Here is a 17,877-nt window from a genome sequence, read left to right as displayed (position 1 = left end):
TCAGATGGCAGAAGAGTAGATACTTGCAGCTCAAAGAGAAAGCTCAAAAGACAAAACAAAAGCAGGAAGAAAAAATGCAGAGTGTTTTTAATGGACTCCCCACGCCCTGGTCCTTGCCCATAAAACTATAAGCAACATGAGTGCACTTGTGGGAGGACCCATAGTAGAAGTTTGCATTTTTTAAAAAATGTCAAATATATAGATGGAGTGTTTGGTCATGGAAGGAGACCACAGCTAATAAAGAACCCACAGCTAATGAAATATTGCAGATAACCATGGCCTTGATCCTGCAGTTATATCAAATGGTCACACAATAGTCCATCAGTGTGAATCTGAGTGCCTACTGGTGTGACTAGACCATGATACAGCTATGCCTGTGGGTGTAACAATAGACTGAAGGAATATCATGACCAGAAAGACTTAGGAGCAAGAAAACTGTGCTAAAGACTTCATAAAACATTCACACTACTTTTGCACGTATATTACAAACTATTCTATCCAGTGTAAGAATATATTCCAAAATAATTTGTACATTAAAAATGATACTTTCTGGTTTTAAAAAAAAGTCAGTTATTACAATAGGGCACGTTAAATCGTGCAGCAGTGCTTGTGTCCTCTGGAGGTACTCTGTTTTGTTTTGTGCCTCATCACGCACCTGAAATCTGCATTAATCAACGCTATAGTCATATCTTTTTGCTTAGTTATGGCAATGCCATTGACTCTGTTGTAAAATATAACTTTTTCTCTGATGCCTTTAAAAAAAAAAAGAAGAAACTTCCAGAACTTTGAATATAACTTTTCTCTTCAGACATGGGAAATTTCATGGACACAGACCAGAGAAAAACAGTGTCACAAGGACAAGCTGCAGTTCTAGAATTCCTGTACATCATCAGCTATCCCAGACCACAAGTGACTTGGTTTAGAGATGGCCACAAGATTAGTCCAAGCAGCAGAATGTAAGTCGATGTGAAGTTCAAAAAATTAAAGATGTGAAATCTGACTAATTCCATTTGATAACACTTTACATTTTAAGCAGACTAATTAAGGTTTAAAGAAAATGAAGTAGTCTAGCTCATCTCAAGTCTGAGATAAATGGCTATTTCAAGATTGGCTCTGAAATTCTTAAATAAATCAACAAAATAATTCGTGTGATCTTAATGGTTGTTGTACAGCAGCAGGCAGTGGTAAGGGAGAATGGCTGCTTTCTCCTCCTTCCATTCATTTTCATGGTATGCTTCAGAGAAGTAAGTGTTTGTCTCTGGATTGTATTTACTTGAATGCACTAATTTAATGAATGCTGGTATTTACTTATAAGGCTGCATTTTATATTGAGCTCTGCTTGATGCTATTTTCCTTGACAATAAAAGTGTAATCACTGATTATTTCTCTTTATCTTTTTATCCTACTGGCAGTTTTATTTCCTTTGGTCTAATTAGCAGTTCATCCACTCATGACAAGGTTGTTGCACCGTGATTAGCTAAGCATTATCTCAAGGTGTATTAGTTTATCCCTTACCTAAGACATTTAAAATGCCAATGTCTATCATTACACTCATGCATTTATTTAAAGCTTTATGTGGTCAGCTGGAGCATTTTAATTTTTTTTTTTTTTTGTCCCTGGCTCCTTGTCAAATTTAATAGAGAATTACTGGGTTATCAAAGTTTTTGGAAAATGAGAATTTCTAAAGGATCCAGTAGCTGACAGCTTGTGGTGAGAAAGATTTTCTGATTTCAGGATGGCTGCTGAGTGCTAAGAGTTCTCAGTAGGGAGAAAAGGCTTTTGAATTTGACTTTTAATTTGTAGAGTCATACTGTGTTATAAGATCACAGGATTAGCCATACTGGGTCAGAACAATGGTCCATCTAACCCAGTGTCTCTAACAGTGGCCAGTGCCAGATGTTTTAGAGAGATGAATAGAACCAGGCAATTTCAAGTGTTCCATCCTCTGTCATCCTGTCCCACCTTCTGGCAGATGGAGGTTTAGGGACACCTGGAGAATGAGGTTGTGTCCCTGACCATCTTGGCTAATATTTTACTGCAGTCCATTTATACACTTTTTAAACATGAAAGCTAGTATTCTTTTGAAAGTCAGTTGGAATTAATGTGGCAAAGGATGTGGAGCAGCTCTGTAATAACTTATGACTATATGGCCTGCTAATTGGGGTCGTTACTATAGGCCTATATTCTCTATATATTGTATATATTCTATACTATATGACTATATTGGAATGTTTAATGTATATATACATGTGTTGGTTTAGTTTAATAGCAGGTTGTTGGGGAGACAAACTGGAAACAGAAACAGTAGTTCCAGATGAAATACCTCCTGGTAAACATTTCATTGACACCAGCCAAGTTACAAAGCTTGTTTTGCCAGTGCTGGGAACAAACCGATCAAAAGAGCTACAGGCAGCTGAAAAGTCTCTGTCCAGAAGTCAGCCATTTGTTTGGGAGCTGTTTGCAGGGAACAGATTGACACAAGCAGATACCTGTTTGCATGTCTGAAGAAGCAAAGCTTTCTTAGGCCTTCTATCACAGGGTGGGAGAGCTTTAAGTAAGATAGATATGCATCAGGCTGGCTGATTATTTTAAAATCCTATATCTTGTATCGTATGCTGTTTCCAACTGTTAAGATTAAACGGTACTTTGATTTAAGAAGGCTGTTTTGCATCCCTGTGTTAACCACTGGTCACAAGCTCCTGACAGGAAGAACTGCAGGTGTCGAACCTAGTCAGACATTTTGGGATAAGTGCAATAGATACGCAGGGTACCAGTCTAAGAGTGGGAGAATCACAGGATTCCACCTTGAGTGATGTGAAGGCATAAAATCTGAAACTTGGGGGGTGGGGATGAGGTGTGTGTGTGTGCGATCAGAGGCTAGAGAAGGTGTCAGAGATGCAACTAGCCCTCTAACTGTGACAAATGTGTAATGCCTCCCTTATGGGGACTGAACTAATTGCCTTGGGGGAAAAGTTTTCTGAGCAGCAGCCCTCCAGTTTTAAATAAGGCCTTATATACACACAAGTTGTAGCAATTTAACTGAATCGGCTTAGAAACTGATCTGGTTAGATTTTGTGTAGATGCTCTTAAATTGGTTTGAGTGCCTTATATTCCTAAATCAATACAAATCACTTTATATCCTGAGTGTCCACAGAAGGGGTTTTCACCCCTCTAGCTAAATCAATCAACTTGTCAATCAGCTACAATATTTCCCAGTGTGAAAACATTACACTTTATGCAGGCGGATGAAACATTCAGGGCATGTCTACACTGCAGTTAAAAGCCTGTGACTTCCCGGTGGCAGCTGACTTGGGCTTGCAGGGCTTGGGCTAGAGGGCTATTTAATTATGGTGTAGATGTTTGGCTTAGGCTGCAGCCCATGCTCTGGGACCCTCTCACCTCACAGATTCCTAGAGCCCAGGCTCCAGTCCAAGCCCAAACTTTTACACCGCATTTAAATAGCCCCTTAGCCCAAGCCCCACGAGCCTGAGTCCCTGGCATGGGCCAGCCACAGGTATCTAATTGTGGTTTAGACATACCCTCAGTGCACGAACTGGAGAGAGCATAGGTGGATAGTCCATGCTGAAACTTCTTATCACCGCCTCAGAGAAAAGTTGGCACTTATTTTTTCACTGTAACATCATTGAAGAAAACCATTGGCTCAAAGACCTATTGGAACTGCTTCTCATTTACACTAAGGGCCATCCACTGCTTTCTCAGTGTAAAGTGGACTTAAAGTAAGCATACTTTAAAGTTACACACCCTTTCAGATCCCTTTATATTTCCAGAATGGTGTAAACGGGTGTTCATGTAAATGAGAACTAGGCCCATTAGGAATACAGGGATCACTACCACAATTCAATAGAATTGACATCACTGTAATAGAAATCCAGGTGAGTGGACATGCTTTGTCATTATTGTAAAAACTTAAAAGATCAACATTAAGAATAGTTATGCAAAAATATGAATTGTTCAGCAGCTGGTAAGAATCTGTCATTTAATTTCCATCATTCATTTGCTTTTTTAAACTGATATTTAAAATTTAAGTTTTTTTCTTGCCAGTGCGTTAATGTTTCAGTTGAGCCTGTTCAGCACTCCCATCTTTATTTGTTTCTAGGGAACGCAGGTAGCAGAAGATATTATTGCATTGTTGTAAATTCCGGCATCACTTTATTATTTTGGAGGTATTTTACAAATATATTGAATAGGACTAGCCTTTGGTCTTTTTCTTTTCTAATGTCAACTTCACATCTTAGCATGGTCTCCAGTTGTAACAAATACTTCTCTAATTCAGAATAAGCAAAGATAATAGACCAATTTCTTATTCCTCTTACTAGGTCATTAGGGTTAAAATTGTCAGTTGGTTAGACTGGAGAAAAAACATTGATTCAGTGGATAGATTAGTCTTCCCGTTCTTCCACAAGTGAAAAGTCATGATGATAATCCTGCTGTGCGAGAGTGCAGAGCTGTGATATTTACTGGGATGGGGCTTCCTTTTGAGATACAGACAATTTCTTTCAAACAGAGTGGATTTTAATTAATTTAAATGGCAATGTAACTCATGGTGGAAAGATTATTCGACTTTGTAGAAAATAACTATATTAATTCAGCTGTTAAGCAGTATCTTAGCTGCATTGATTAGATAACACGTTCTTAAATTGTGCTAAAGCCAAAGGATATAGATCAGAATAATGACTTAATTTTACAAGCTTTTCACTTGCAAATCCACTCTGAAAGCTTTAGTTCCTGCTGCATACAGTCACAGGTAGGCTAATGTAAAGATAACATAAGCATATGGAGTTTGTCATGTCTAGTAAGAGGCCTTTCCTATAGTCATGAGGTTGCTGATAAAATTCCTGATATAAGGTGACTGATATGCCACAGTAAATTTATTCAAGCAAAACAATGGAGTATATTTACAGCATTTCAAAGCCACTGAGTTTGTTTTCTTTTGACCCTATTTCAGTGTATTCATGTGTGGTGTGTAATACAACAAACCAGTAAAAATTTTGGCTGTTGGAAGTTTTCTTTCATCAAAGTCCTATTTTGATATTTTAAAGGAATGTTTGTGCATTATCAGAGAAAAGCCATGTTACTTCACCTGCAAGAAAATTTGTACAGTGTTCTTCATCATCATTTTCTTCAGAATAAGGGAAACCTGACAATGGATTCAGATTAATTCATATGGAGGCTAAAGAAGGTATATTCATGTAAAAACATCATAAAGGATTAGAATATTTTGTCCATTATTTCATTATGGAATCCTCGTTTAGAAGAGGATTATGAAAATCTTCTTTTTAGTACAGCTGTTCTGCTACCTGAGTCACCAGTTTACTTGCTGCATTGTTTCCTCTCATGTGTCCAACTTTTCTCCTCCTGTTCATAGGCCATTTGAATTATTGTTATGAAGCAAAAATATTTGGGAATCAAACTTCATTTTGTAGAATGTTGGTCAAATATGCTGCTGTTCAGAAATACTTTTCATATGTAGCTAGCTAGTTTGTTTCTACCATGAAGTGGTAACTTTAGTCAACACTCAAAGAAAATTTGAGAAAGTACTGGAAAAAGTGTGAAAAGTCAGTGGAAAGACTCCGGTTGACTTCAGTGGACTTTGGATGAGAGGCTTAAATGTTGTAGCAGAAGACCAAACTTTGGGGTAGAGCACAAAGGGTTGAAGCGATACCCAGCTATTAAATTACTAGATGCATATAGTATAGAGTAGGAGTGAGGAAAAAGGGAGGAACAGTGTAAACCTTTATTTGAGAGGAAAGTAGCTGGAAAGTGGCACTTGGTAGAGGATGGAACCAAAAGTTATCCAGAGAAATATTTTTCTGTACGGCTAAGCTGTGTTTGCTTTAGAAACGTACTGTTTCTCAGGCAATTGGCATCTGGTTTAAGTAGTTTACTGTAATTCTTCCTTCTTTAATCTTTCTGTTCTGTGAAATCTATTCTCCCATTAATACACTCACAAGCAACACTCATTAAAGTGTGGATTTGAAAGAACAAGAGTCTGATTTTTCAGCTCCTAATTGGGTGCATGTTCGCACGGGGTGCATGTTTCTAGCCACATGTGCACAGATCAATTATTTTCACACATCTATCCATATATATACATGCAAAAATATACATACCAGCCTACAGCTGAAAATCACTTTCTTGTCCAAAGTCACATCCCAAAAGCAAAGAAAAATCTGTAGATGCCTTTATGAATATGACTAACTGGATATTAAAAACACTTCCTGCTGTCCTGCACTGGTATTTATAACAAAATTTAAAACGAAATGTTACGGGTATGAGGCTAAATAATCACTTGAATATCTGCCCTGAGCAAGGAGTTTCATGTAGTTGTGCTGCCCTAAGAGCAGCCTGAGAAGCAGATTGTGACTATGAATTATATCCGAGGTGTGATTGCTTGTCATGTAGACATACCCGAGCAGGCTTTGATCTTCCTAGAGTAATAATCGCTATAAAGCTGCAGCAGCATGGGGGGTGACTGCTGAAGTATGTACCAGGGTCCTTAGTGAGCAGGACTGATCCATGCCCCATCCTTCACTGCTGCTGTTGCATGATCTAACTAGATTGCTAGTTTAGGTAAGTCTGGAGATTCTGCAGTCACACCTCCTGATGCAGTGTAGACAAACCTTGAAAGGGAACTGGACTTCAGTGAAACTTAAGCATATACATACAGTTAAGAACGTGCTTAAGTGTCTTTCCTAAAAAGGGATGCTTTCCTAAATTGGAGCCTTTGTGACTTTCATTGTGGAACCTCAGTTTTACATAAATGTTTATTTTTCATTTATAGTATTTTGCATTCTTGATCCCCAGGCCTTTTCTAGATAAACAGTAAAGTTTTACTCCCTAAAATCCACCCTAGCTGTTTCTGAAGCACCGCAGTCTGACTATCAGAAAAACCTGACAACTTCATTTGGACCATGGCCAATAGCTAAGATTGAAGAAGAGTCTGGGCTGTGATGTTTGTAGGATGGAGAGGGAGGCTGGAGGCCATAGTAAAGATAAACTTTCACTCATTTGGATGGGAAATAGGAAAGAGGAGTGAGGAGGAATCTGCTCTTTGATACAAACACAATTCAGTGCTCTCCTGGAGGAAATTGGGGTCAAATTTGTTCCCTGATTCATAGATTATAAAGCCAGAAGGGACCATTGTGATAATCTAGTCTTACCTCCTGTATAACACTGGTAACAGAACTTCCCTGAATTAATTCCTGTTTGAAGTAGAGCAGATATTTTAGTAAAAAAATCCAATCTCGATTTAAAAATTGCTAGTGATGAAGAATCTATCACAGTTCATGGTAAGTTGTTTCAATGGTTAATTACTCTCGTCATTAAAAATTTGAGCCTCATTTCCTGTTTGAATTTTGTCTAGCTTCAGCTTCTAGCCATTGGATCTTGTTGTACCTTTTGTCTGCTAAATTGAAGGGCCCCTTATCAAATTTCTGTTTCCCACATATGTACTTACAGACTACGGTCAAGTCACTCCTTAACTTTCTCCTTGTTATGCTAAATAGATAAAGTTCCTTGATTCTGACGATAAAGGGCATGTTTTCCAATCTCTTAATCATTCTCATGGCATTTCTCTGAACCCTGTCCAATTTATCAACATCCTACCTGAATTGTGGACATGTAATAATTTAGATGGCATATAGGGGCCCAAAGATGTTAATATAACCCAGTCCAATATTAAATGTTTTTAAACAAAATTTGGTATACAGAGACCTTAGCCTGCTTAGTACCATGGCAAACTCCCAATTAAAAATCATTTTTAATGTTTTATTAAAGAAAAGAAGGAAAATGGTTATAGCTTTTTTAAAATTATTTTTTATTTATTTATTTATTTATTGCAACATCGCTTGTTCCTTTTCCCTTTAGCTGGGGGGAGTTTTTAGAAGGAAAAAACCATTGTTTTGACATTTTCTTAAAGGGTATTAAAAACAGTAATAATTTATCTTTGCGGGGGAAAAGAGAAGTTAGTGGAGATGGGCTGGAGCTGTCTTTGCTGCTGCTGTTAAAGTTTGCTCCCGATTCCTAGAAGACAAGACAAGCACACACACACGAAGAGAGAAAAGAACAGCAAAGATAAAAACTGCAATCTCTGAGGTTGGCTCTCTCTTTCTTACTGCTGGAGAAACAAGCACAGGACATGCTCTGATCAGCCATTCTGAGACCTAACAAACTTATACCTGCATCAGGCTATTTAGGGCACTGCTTGTAGTTGCCTCTTACTAGTCACAGGCTTACAGCAGTGTTGCAAATATACAGTCTTGCCCAGCTAAACTAGACTCCTATTAGAAAGCAAAAAGAGGAGGACAAGAAAAAGAAATCAGATGGGGAAGGTTAAGGAGACGTGGGGTTAGAGATGAGGGGAGACAGTCTCACCTCCCCGGTGGTATTCAGCTAGAGATGGAGGTGGCAGCACAGGCATCGTGTATAATAGGCCAGGGAAGGCTATGCCTTCCCTTGTGCTCCTGCTGCCCCACTGCCAGACAACTGGGCCACAGTTGCCTCCCCCTTCCTTGAGAACCCCACTGCTTCCTCCACTCCACCCCTGCCCCCAAGGTCCCTGCTGCTCCGCGCATCCCTCCTGGTCAGGACGGGGGAGTGAGGAGCGTCACAGAGATCCAGCAGCCGGCGGAGTGAGGGAGCTCAGTCGGGTGCTGCAGGGGCCGGCAGCTCGGTGGGGGGGTGGGGCCTTCAGGGCCGGGAGGAGCTGGTGCTTGGGGAGGCTGCCAGCGGCTCTCAGCCTGGCCGATTCTGGTGGAGGGCGGGGAGGGCCATCCGGGCGGGGGGGGGAGGGGGCAGGGGGCTGGCCCAGGGCTCAGGGAGGCTGCTGGCTTGGCGCCTGGCCTAGTGCTCAGGGGGGCCGACAGCTTGGCCCAGCACTCCTGGGGGCTGGTGGCTCAGCCCAGCACTGGGTCTGGGAGGCGCGCGGTGGGTCTGGGGGATTGGCTGGGGTGGGTGGGCCGAGGCTCTTCCGGTTGCAAGGGGCCCTCAAGGCTTTTATGGGGAGGGAGGTGTTGGGGCACCAATATGCAGGGGGCAGGGCCTTTTACTCACTTTTTACACTTGAGCTCACAGGGTAAATTTGTAGGCCCATTTATTACAATGCACACCAGAACTGGACACATTTATTCCATCAGCAATTGCACCAGTGCCAAATATAGAGGTAATATAATCTCCCTGTTCCTCCTTGATATTCCTGTTTATACATCCAAGAATTGCATTAGCCCTTTTGCCATTGCATCACACTGGGAGCACATGTTAAGCTGACTTTCCACAATAACCCCCAAGTCTTTTTCAGAGTCACTGCTTCCCAGGATAGAATCTCCCATCCTGTAAGTATGACCTGTGTGCTTTGTTCCTGAATGTATGACCTTACATTTGGTCTTATTAAAATGTATATTGTTTGCTTGTGCCCAGATCACTCAGTATCGGTGACCTGTCTTTGTTATTTACCCCTTCTCCAATTTTTGTGTTGTTTGCAAACTTTACCAGTCATGATTTTGTTTTATTTCAGGTAATTGATAAACATGTTAAATACTATAAAGCCAAGAACTGATTTATGCAGAACCTGACTAGAAACACATCTGTTTGATGATGATTCCGTGTTAACAATTACATTTTGAAACTTGGGAGTTCGCCAATTTTTAATCCATTTAATGTGTCTCAAGTTAATTTTGTATCATTCCAGTTTTTTAATGAAAACGTCTTCTGGTATCAAGTCAAATGCATTACAGAAGTCTAAGTAGATTACATCAACATTAGTCCCTTTATCAAACTAGTCTTTTTATGTAAACTTGTAATAACTTCAAAAAAAAAGATACATTATTGTCTTAATGGGCTAATTGGCTTCTTTCATATTCCAGCAATTGTTGCTTTTACATTGAAAATTATTACTAAGGATTCCAAACTTAGTTTATGTTCTGAGACCAAAGAGCTCAGGCAGTGGCATTACAAAGAGCAGGCATACGTTCATTTACCTTGCTCCATTTACTTGCATAACAAAAGGTGGGAACAGTCTTGCAGTAGACATGAAAACAGCAATATCCTCATCTGAAAGTCTGAATTATTTGAATTTTTACCTTTACACATTTGTAACTTCTTTTTCTTCCTTGGAAAATGAAATGTATAGACTGTCAGTCTGGGTTTTTTTGTTCCACTAGGAGGTAATTTCTACTGGTGTTTATCAGATTAGTACAAGAGCATGTTTGGTACCATGCTAGGCTCCTACTTAATTGCAGGTTCTTGTCTTCAAATTGCATCCTGTGGCCTACTTGACAAGAATGTTAGCAGAATCTCCATTTCTATGTTGTTTTCATTGTGCGGTTTTCCTTGAGATGTGAAGTTTATGGTTTAAACATCTCAAATCTCTTCATTAGCTTTGTAGTAGTATGCTTTCCTAATAATAATCTTAATTGTTACATCTAGGGGGTAAACTCTATCCCAGGTGATTTAGAAAACAATATAATGCATAATTGCTCATATTTAAATAGTTCAACATCTATTAACTTATTACCATTTCACTTCAATTACTTTAAGAAAGATTTGTCTAAATTTAGCTTTTGTAATAGAAAGAACATAGCAATGTCAATGTTTTTCATTTTTACTGGACTTTTTGTGTACACATTTGTTTTTATTGACTTATGTGATAGTGCCTCTATGTTAGTACTTCTGTTAAGTTGTGGCTGTCATTCATCAGCTTCAGTCAAACTGTCTTGATAATTCTGAAAATGGAAGCTTGGTTTAAATATGTAATAAAGTCAACCTGTCCCTGTACACATACATACCTAGTGATAATGCCATAGATTGGGCCTTTTAAATATATATTTAAATATTTTAACTTAATTTTGTTGAATCTTTATATAGCATAATAAAAAAGAAACCCTAACATTACAGCAGAAGTTACCAGGGCTCTGGTAAATATTTAATTATTAAAAGGCAATTTGAAAGGACTATTACAATGCATTTAGGAATTAAATATTTTAGCTATAAGATCTCAGCCTGGGAATTTTTTTGCAAAATAGCAAACTAGGTTGGGTGGATGATAGTTCATTTTGCTGTGTTTTAAGTTTAAAATGAGTCAACTCATTTTGTATTATAATAAACATATCCATCGTTGGTGTTTTCTAAATTCCAATATAAAAACATCTTTGTTTCTCAAACTAAAATTTTGTTCAGCAGTAGTTTATAGTGGTCCTGATGCAAAGCCTACTAAAGTCAGTGGAAGTCTTGCCATTGGTTTTCAATGGATCAGACCCATTGTGAGCTAGTTAATGTTTATTTCTGAATATTTGTTTACATTTAGAAAAATTTAGACACAGGTGTAATATATGCTTGTTTCACATGTTACTGACTGGGATAGTGGCAGCAAGAATCCAAGTTGGGTTAATTCATCTTTTGTTATTTTGCTATAATCATTTTAAAGGCAAAAATAGCTTTTCTTGTGAGGTGACCTCTCTTTGACCTCTAAAGATTTGGTTAAATTAATTGTGATTTTTTTGTTTCTTCACCGAGATTTTACTGCATTTTACATAATTTTCTAATGGTTGATGTTTACATTTTTTTATTGTAGCAAATGTCTAGTATTGAATTAACCTTCCCTGGTGCTTTTAAGCACTAACCTAAGTGTGCCCAAAAGATGTCACTCATGGCCTGTTGTATTTTGGGGTGATCATGTTTGCTCATAGTTGTAGGAGTTGCTTGAGGATTTCCTCAGAAGTTTTCAAGGTCCAGTAGACAGGAAGAATCTCCTGATGCCTTTCAGTATGAAAGAACCCCTGGGTCAAGTAGATGCCCCACTGGGATAAGATCCTGCTTCAAGATCCCCCTCTTCAAAGAAGCCTCAGCATGCTGTATCCCTGAATGAAACTTTGAAATTATTGAAGTGCTCCACAAATAGGGCTTAATCAAAGAGAAAGGGGGAGGTGTTAAGGCACTGAAGAGACCTTTTGGAATGATATGCTTCATCCTCTGTATTCTCTTTAGATACATGGTCCTCAACATTATTTGTTGAAGGGCCTACAAGATAATTTGGAGATTGCTTTTCAAAACCTTATCTTCTTATGAAGGTACTCAAGGTACAATATAAGGAAAGTCTTAAAGAAATTTCCTTAAATAAAAAACCCCAAACCCCACAACTAGAAAACTATACAGAGTGGATTTATTTAAGGTTCTTACCAAGAGATCAGGAGAATTGCAGCATGGGGAGAAGCTAACTGTGAGTTTCTCCAGAGTTTAGTAATTGAGTCAGTTATTAACAACTTGGAATTCGAGGTAGAGGAAATATTGCAGTGCCAACATTGCTGATGACATGTCATTTGTTAATCATGAGTTGGGAAGATTATGAGGAACTCCAGAGCATGTGATAAAACTAGGCAGAGCCAGCTCCAGCGTTTTTGCTGCCCTAAGCGGCGGAAAAAAGAAAAGAAAAGCCGCGATCGGCGACATTCGTCGGCAGCTCTACCGCGCCCCTTCGTTCTTCGGTGGCAATTCAGCGGCAGGCCTTACCCTCCAAGAGGGAGTGAGGGACACACCGCTGAATTGCCGCTGAAGAGCCGGATGTGCAGCCCCTTTCCATTGGCCCGCCTAAGCTACTTGCTGCGCTGGTGCACCCTGAAACTAGGTAACATGCAACATGATGGCATTTAAAATTCAGTATTCAGATGCACAGTGATGTGCATCAGAAGGAAGAACTTAAAATACTCATACATCTTGTTAGAGTCCTGGATTATTTGTATCCTCATAAGACGTTGTAACTAGATATCATTGTGAACAGCTCAGTGAAGACACTTGCTTTAGGCATTGTAGCAGTCAAATACATTTTTGTTCTAAGGCAACTAGATAAGACTATGGACAATATTCTGTTTCCATAATATAAAATAATGGTATATTCTCACATTGAACACTGCCTGCAGGTTTAGTAGCCTCATATGGAAAAAAATCACAGTGGCAGAATAGAAAGACCTAGTGATTGATGTATGTCAATTAATCAGTGGAATAGAAATGGTTTATCAGAAGCTCCTAATATAAGAAAAAGTTGAAAGTTCAAAGTCACTGACATAGAAAATTGAGGCAAATAGCTTAGAATATTTTAAAGGATTATATGTTTATATGAATTAGAACAGCACTTGCAGTTGTAATTTTTATCCTGGCTAGTTTAAGGTGATCATAAATTGATTGTTCAAGAAAAATTCTACATCACTCCCCAATGGTATAGTAATGTATACTTGATTAAGTACAGTTATAGAGGGGCTTAGAGTTTCTTCTGTATAGTACATCTGACATTGTCATAGAGAGTAAACTGGACTATAGAGGGTACTGTATAAAAATAATTAATAAACCAGTGGTCTGTTCCAGTGTGGAAATTCCTTTGTTCATGTGCCTGTTGTTGCTATTAAAATCTTTACATATGCCTTTGTATGTAGTTAAAATTACTGCAGTTTTGTTGTCTCCTTGCTAAGGCAAAACAGTGACGATTTTAAGACCGATCCCTATAACTATAGCTCTAATCAAATACTTCAATGTAGAAGATGACCAGGGTGAAAAAAATCTGAAAATTACTTATTAGGCTTTGAATCTAGGTTAGAATGTTTTGCCTTGATGGTGACAGCTCAGTGTGTAATGTTCCATGTACAGATTTTTCATCTGAAAACAAACATCACTTCATTTTACATGAGCAGATGCATTGCCGACAATGCATTTCTCTACAAATATTAGCCTGTTACACAACTTACACTGGTTGCGCATAATTGCATTTCACATGCACCAGATAATACTTTAATTAAAACTGTGATAATTAGCATGTATATATAATCAACAATAAATTCCGAGATTGCCAAGTCTTTAGTGAGTTAGCTGAATAATACTTAACTTTTTTTAACAGAGCTTCTAAATCTACAATTATGAATTGGAATGGGCAGCCCTTTTGAGCAAGACAGATGACGGTACAGTACCAGAATAATCTGGGCTGTCTCAGTATATATGCAGTTGTATAGACTTCACATACAGTTTAAAAACAACTTCTTTTAGTACTCGGGAGATGTATTTTCTTTGGCGGGGGGAGGGAGGGTCATGGAATTATCTCCTTAAACTCATGAGTACCCCTTTTGTTTGCCAAATGCTGCATAGAGTACTTTCCCTTCCAAGGTCCAGCCAGGACTAGAAAACAGCTGATATAAAGTTTTGTTGTTATTCCTCTACGGCATCTACTCTGAAAATTATAGGGAAATCACCCAAATTTTGCTCTAACACAGGTACAGCTTGAGCAGTGCTAGATAGTCAGAAAACTAGTGCAAATGGTTTGCTATTATATGTGGTGGAAGAAGGACACTAATACTTCAGAATAAAAGAAGCTGGGATTATTATCTCAGGCTGAATTGACAGGATTCCATCTCTCTGTCCTAGGGAATGTAGGTTCATCCCTTTGCTCATAGTATCTTCTGGAATATGTTCTTCACTGGATATTAAATTTATAGGTCAGACATTATTTCATTCCATTACATGGAAGGACTCTGATAGACTACTTTACATTTGTACTAGAACTAAAAAGTGCAAGTACACTTGTAGAAAAAAAGTGAATTCTTGGGGCATTTACTGTGATGGGCTTCTTAGATCAAACTGTACCTGGAAATCCTTCAGTGCCGTCTTCAGTAGTCACAGATTCCAAGGCCAGAAGGGGCCATTGTGATCATCTAGTTTGACCTGTATAACAGAAGCAATAGAAGAACTTCTTCAATATAATTCCTAGGGTATATATTAAAAAAAATCCAATCTTGATTTAAAAATGGGTCAGTGATGCAGAATCCACCATGAACCTTGGTAAATTGTTCCAGTGGTTAATTGCCCTCTGTGTCAAAAATTAATGCCTTATTTCCAGTCTGAATTTCTCTGGCTTCAACTTCCAGCCATTGGATCATGTTATACCTTTCTCAGCTAGAATGAAGAGCTCATTATTAACATAGATAGAGCTCCTTGAGTCTATAACTATGAGGCATATTTTCTAATCCTTTAATCCTTGAATACTGCCAGCAGCTGTGGGCGTCCCATCTCAAAAAAGATATATTGGAATTGGAAAAGATTCAGAAAAGGGCAACAAAAATGATTAAGGTTATGGAACAGCTTCCACACAACGAAAGACTGATAAGACTGGGACTTTTCAGCTTGGGAAAGAGACGGCCGGGGGGGTGGGGAGGGAGATACGATAGTCTTTAAAATCATGACTGGTGTGGAGAAAGTAAATAAGGAAGTGCAATTTATTCCTTCTCATAACACAAGAACTAGGGGTCATCACATGAAATTAACAGGCAGCAGGTTTAAAACAAACAAAAGGAAGTATTTTTTCACACAACGCACAGTCAACCTATGGAACTTTTCGCCAGAGGATGTTGTGAAGGCCAAGACTATAACAGGGTTCAAATAAGAACTAGATAAATGCATGGAGGCTAGGTCCATTAATGAGATTAGCCAGGATGGGCAGAGATGATGTTCCTAACCTCTGTTTGCCAGAAGCTGGGAATGGGTGACAAAGAATAGATCACTTGACGATTACCTGTAATGTTCATTCCCTCTGGGGCACCTGCATTGGCCACTGTTGGAAGACAGGATACTGGGCTAGATGGACCTTTGGTCTGATCCAGTATGGCCATTCTTATGTTTTTATGTTCTTAATCATTCTCATGGCTCTTCTCTGAACCTTCTCCAATTTATCAACATCCTTCTTGAATTGTAGGCACCAGAACTGGACAGTATTCCAGCAGTGGTCACACCTGTACCAAATATAGAAGTAAAATAACCTCTATTCCTACTCAAGATTCCCGTTTATGCATCCCAGAATGACATTAGTTTTTTTGGCCACAGAGTCACACTGGGATCTTATGTTCCAGCTGATTATCCACCACAAACCCCAAATCTTATTCAGAGTCATTGCTTCCCAGGACAGACTCCCCCATTCTGTAAGTATGGCTTACATTCTTTGTTCCTAGACGTATACATTTACAGTTGGCCATATTAAAACACACATTGTTCGCTTGCTTCCATTTTTCCAAGCAATCTAGATTGTTCTGATTCACTGACCTGTCCTCTTTGTTATTTTCCACTTCCCCAATTTTTGCGTCATCTGCAAATTTTATCTGTGATGATTTTGTGTTTTTCTTCCAGGTTATTAACAAATATATTAAATATCATAGAGCCAAGAATCGATTCCTAAGGGGGCTCCACTGGAAACACACCTGCTCACAATTACATTTTGAGACCTATCAGTTAGCTAGTTTTTAAATCCATTTAATGCATGCTGTTAACTTTATATCCTTAAAAATTAGAATAAAAATGTTATGCCGTACCAATCAGTTGCCTTACAGAAGTCTAAGTATATTGCATCAACACAATTACATTTATCAACTAAACCTGTAATCTCATAAAAAAAAAGATATCAAGGTAGTTTGACAGGATTCATTTTTCATAAACTTCTGATGGTTTAGAGCAACACAGTGCAGGAGAATATGCCATTACTGAATTTCAGTACAGAATACTAAATAGAGATCAGCATTGTGTGTGTATTGCCACAGTTTGTTAACCATAGATGTGGAGCTGGTGGAAGTAAGGAGGATGGGAAGCTAATCCTCATTAGACAGAAGCGTTTATCATTAAAGATGATTCAGTTAACTCTCTTTAGGTTAGGAAGTTGATTTACAAGTTTGTATAGGCACTTAGAGGCAAATGGATTTTGAGAGTAAATATAAACTGTCAAAAGAGAATGCCTAACAATCCTCTTTCAAAGAGTATCCGTGATATGTCTTTTCAAGAAAGATTCTCCAGTTTGTAGGTAGGAAGATTATGGGATTTGAGTTTCACTCCTATGATTTATGTTATCAGAATTATTTAAGATTAAGGCAAATAACTACATCAAATTGTAGTTTTTATAAAAGCATTATTTCTTTTAGAGATGATTGGATATCTACATCACCCTCATGTATTGTGCTTTCTGCAAGTGGATTATTCTTATTGTAACCAAAGTTTGCTTGGCTGTTTTTGCAACCGCCATTTTTGGGAGTTGGTTGTGCAAACAGAAGAGTCTTGGGTCATGCCTGAAAAGTTGAAATACTCCAGATCTATACGCTTATGACCACCTCACATAGGTATATTTTTACAGAAATAGATGCAAAGTGCTTGTGACATATCAAATGATACACTAGATAATGCCTTGTGTTTACCAATTTTATTTTATTAATTGAAACTGACTCATGTAAAATGCATCTGTCAATACTGGTTGCTGCAGACTATGATGAGACATTAATTTTGTTCTTGTGCAGACACAAGCAAATTCTGTCTGGTTCAGATACCTAGTAAATATTTTTATGATGTATAAAGATGAGTAAATTAGTAATAACATGATGTGGATTTTTGTTGAATGAATTTAGAATCCTGTCAGTTTGGGGAAGATTCCTTTTTATGTAAAAATTTTTAAGCCTAATTCAGAAAAAACAAACAAACCAACCTTTGAGATATGTTGTGGCTTTTTTGGTTGATTTGCGCCAGGTCAACTTTGAACAAAATTCAGCTTGAATATTAAGAATTTGGTCCATGGAAGCAAATGTGAAGGAGACCATACATTAATTAAAGCTGGAAAGGGAGGAAGGAGCTGGCAGCCTGCCTGTGGCTTATGTCTGATCGTTAGTTCTGAGTGGAATCTCTAGCTGTTTTGTGTCTGGCCTTCATCTAGCAGATTCAAAATGAATATAAATAAATTGTAACTGCCTTGTCTGAGATTTCATGGGTCTGTGTGATCTGTAGGAGAATTATGACTCTTTTCTCTGGTGAAACCTTTTGATGGAGCCTAACAATTAAAAGTGAGAAAAACATTGCCTC

General features: G+C 38.3%; 1 protein-coding gene across 2 annotated transcripts in view; it reads left to right on the top strand.

Annotated features, from left to right (window-relative positions):
• The window catches only part of SDK1 (sidekick cell adhesion molecule 1), a 662,005-nt gene that overhangs the window by 262,639 nt on the left and 381,489 nt on the right, over positions 1-17,877 (top strand). For both annotated transcript variants that reach the window (XM_075069178.1, XM_032767751.2), the window contains exon 4: positions 809-956. In XM_075069178.1, the coding sequence (XP_074925279.1) occupies positions 809-956 (148 nt within the window). The remainder of the gene's footprint in view (positions 1-808; positions 957-17,877) is intronic.

The sequence above is a fragment of the Chelonoidis abingdonii genome, chromosome 9 (assembly GCF_003597395.2).
Source record: "Chelonoidis abingdonii isolate Lonesome George chromosome 9, CheloAbing_2.0, whole genome shotgun sequence".
NCBI lineage: Eukaryota > Metazoa > Chordata > Testudines > Testudinidae > Chelonoidis > Chelonoidis abingdonii.
Note: the sequence above shows the minus strand (reverse complement) of the source record. Positions and strands in the feature narration are given on the sequence as shown.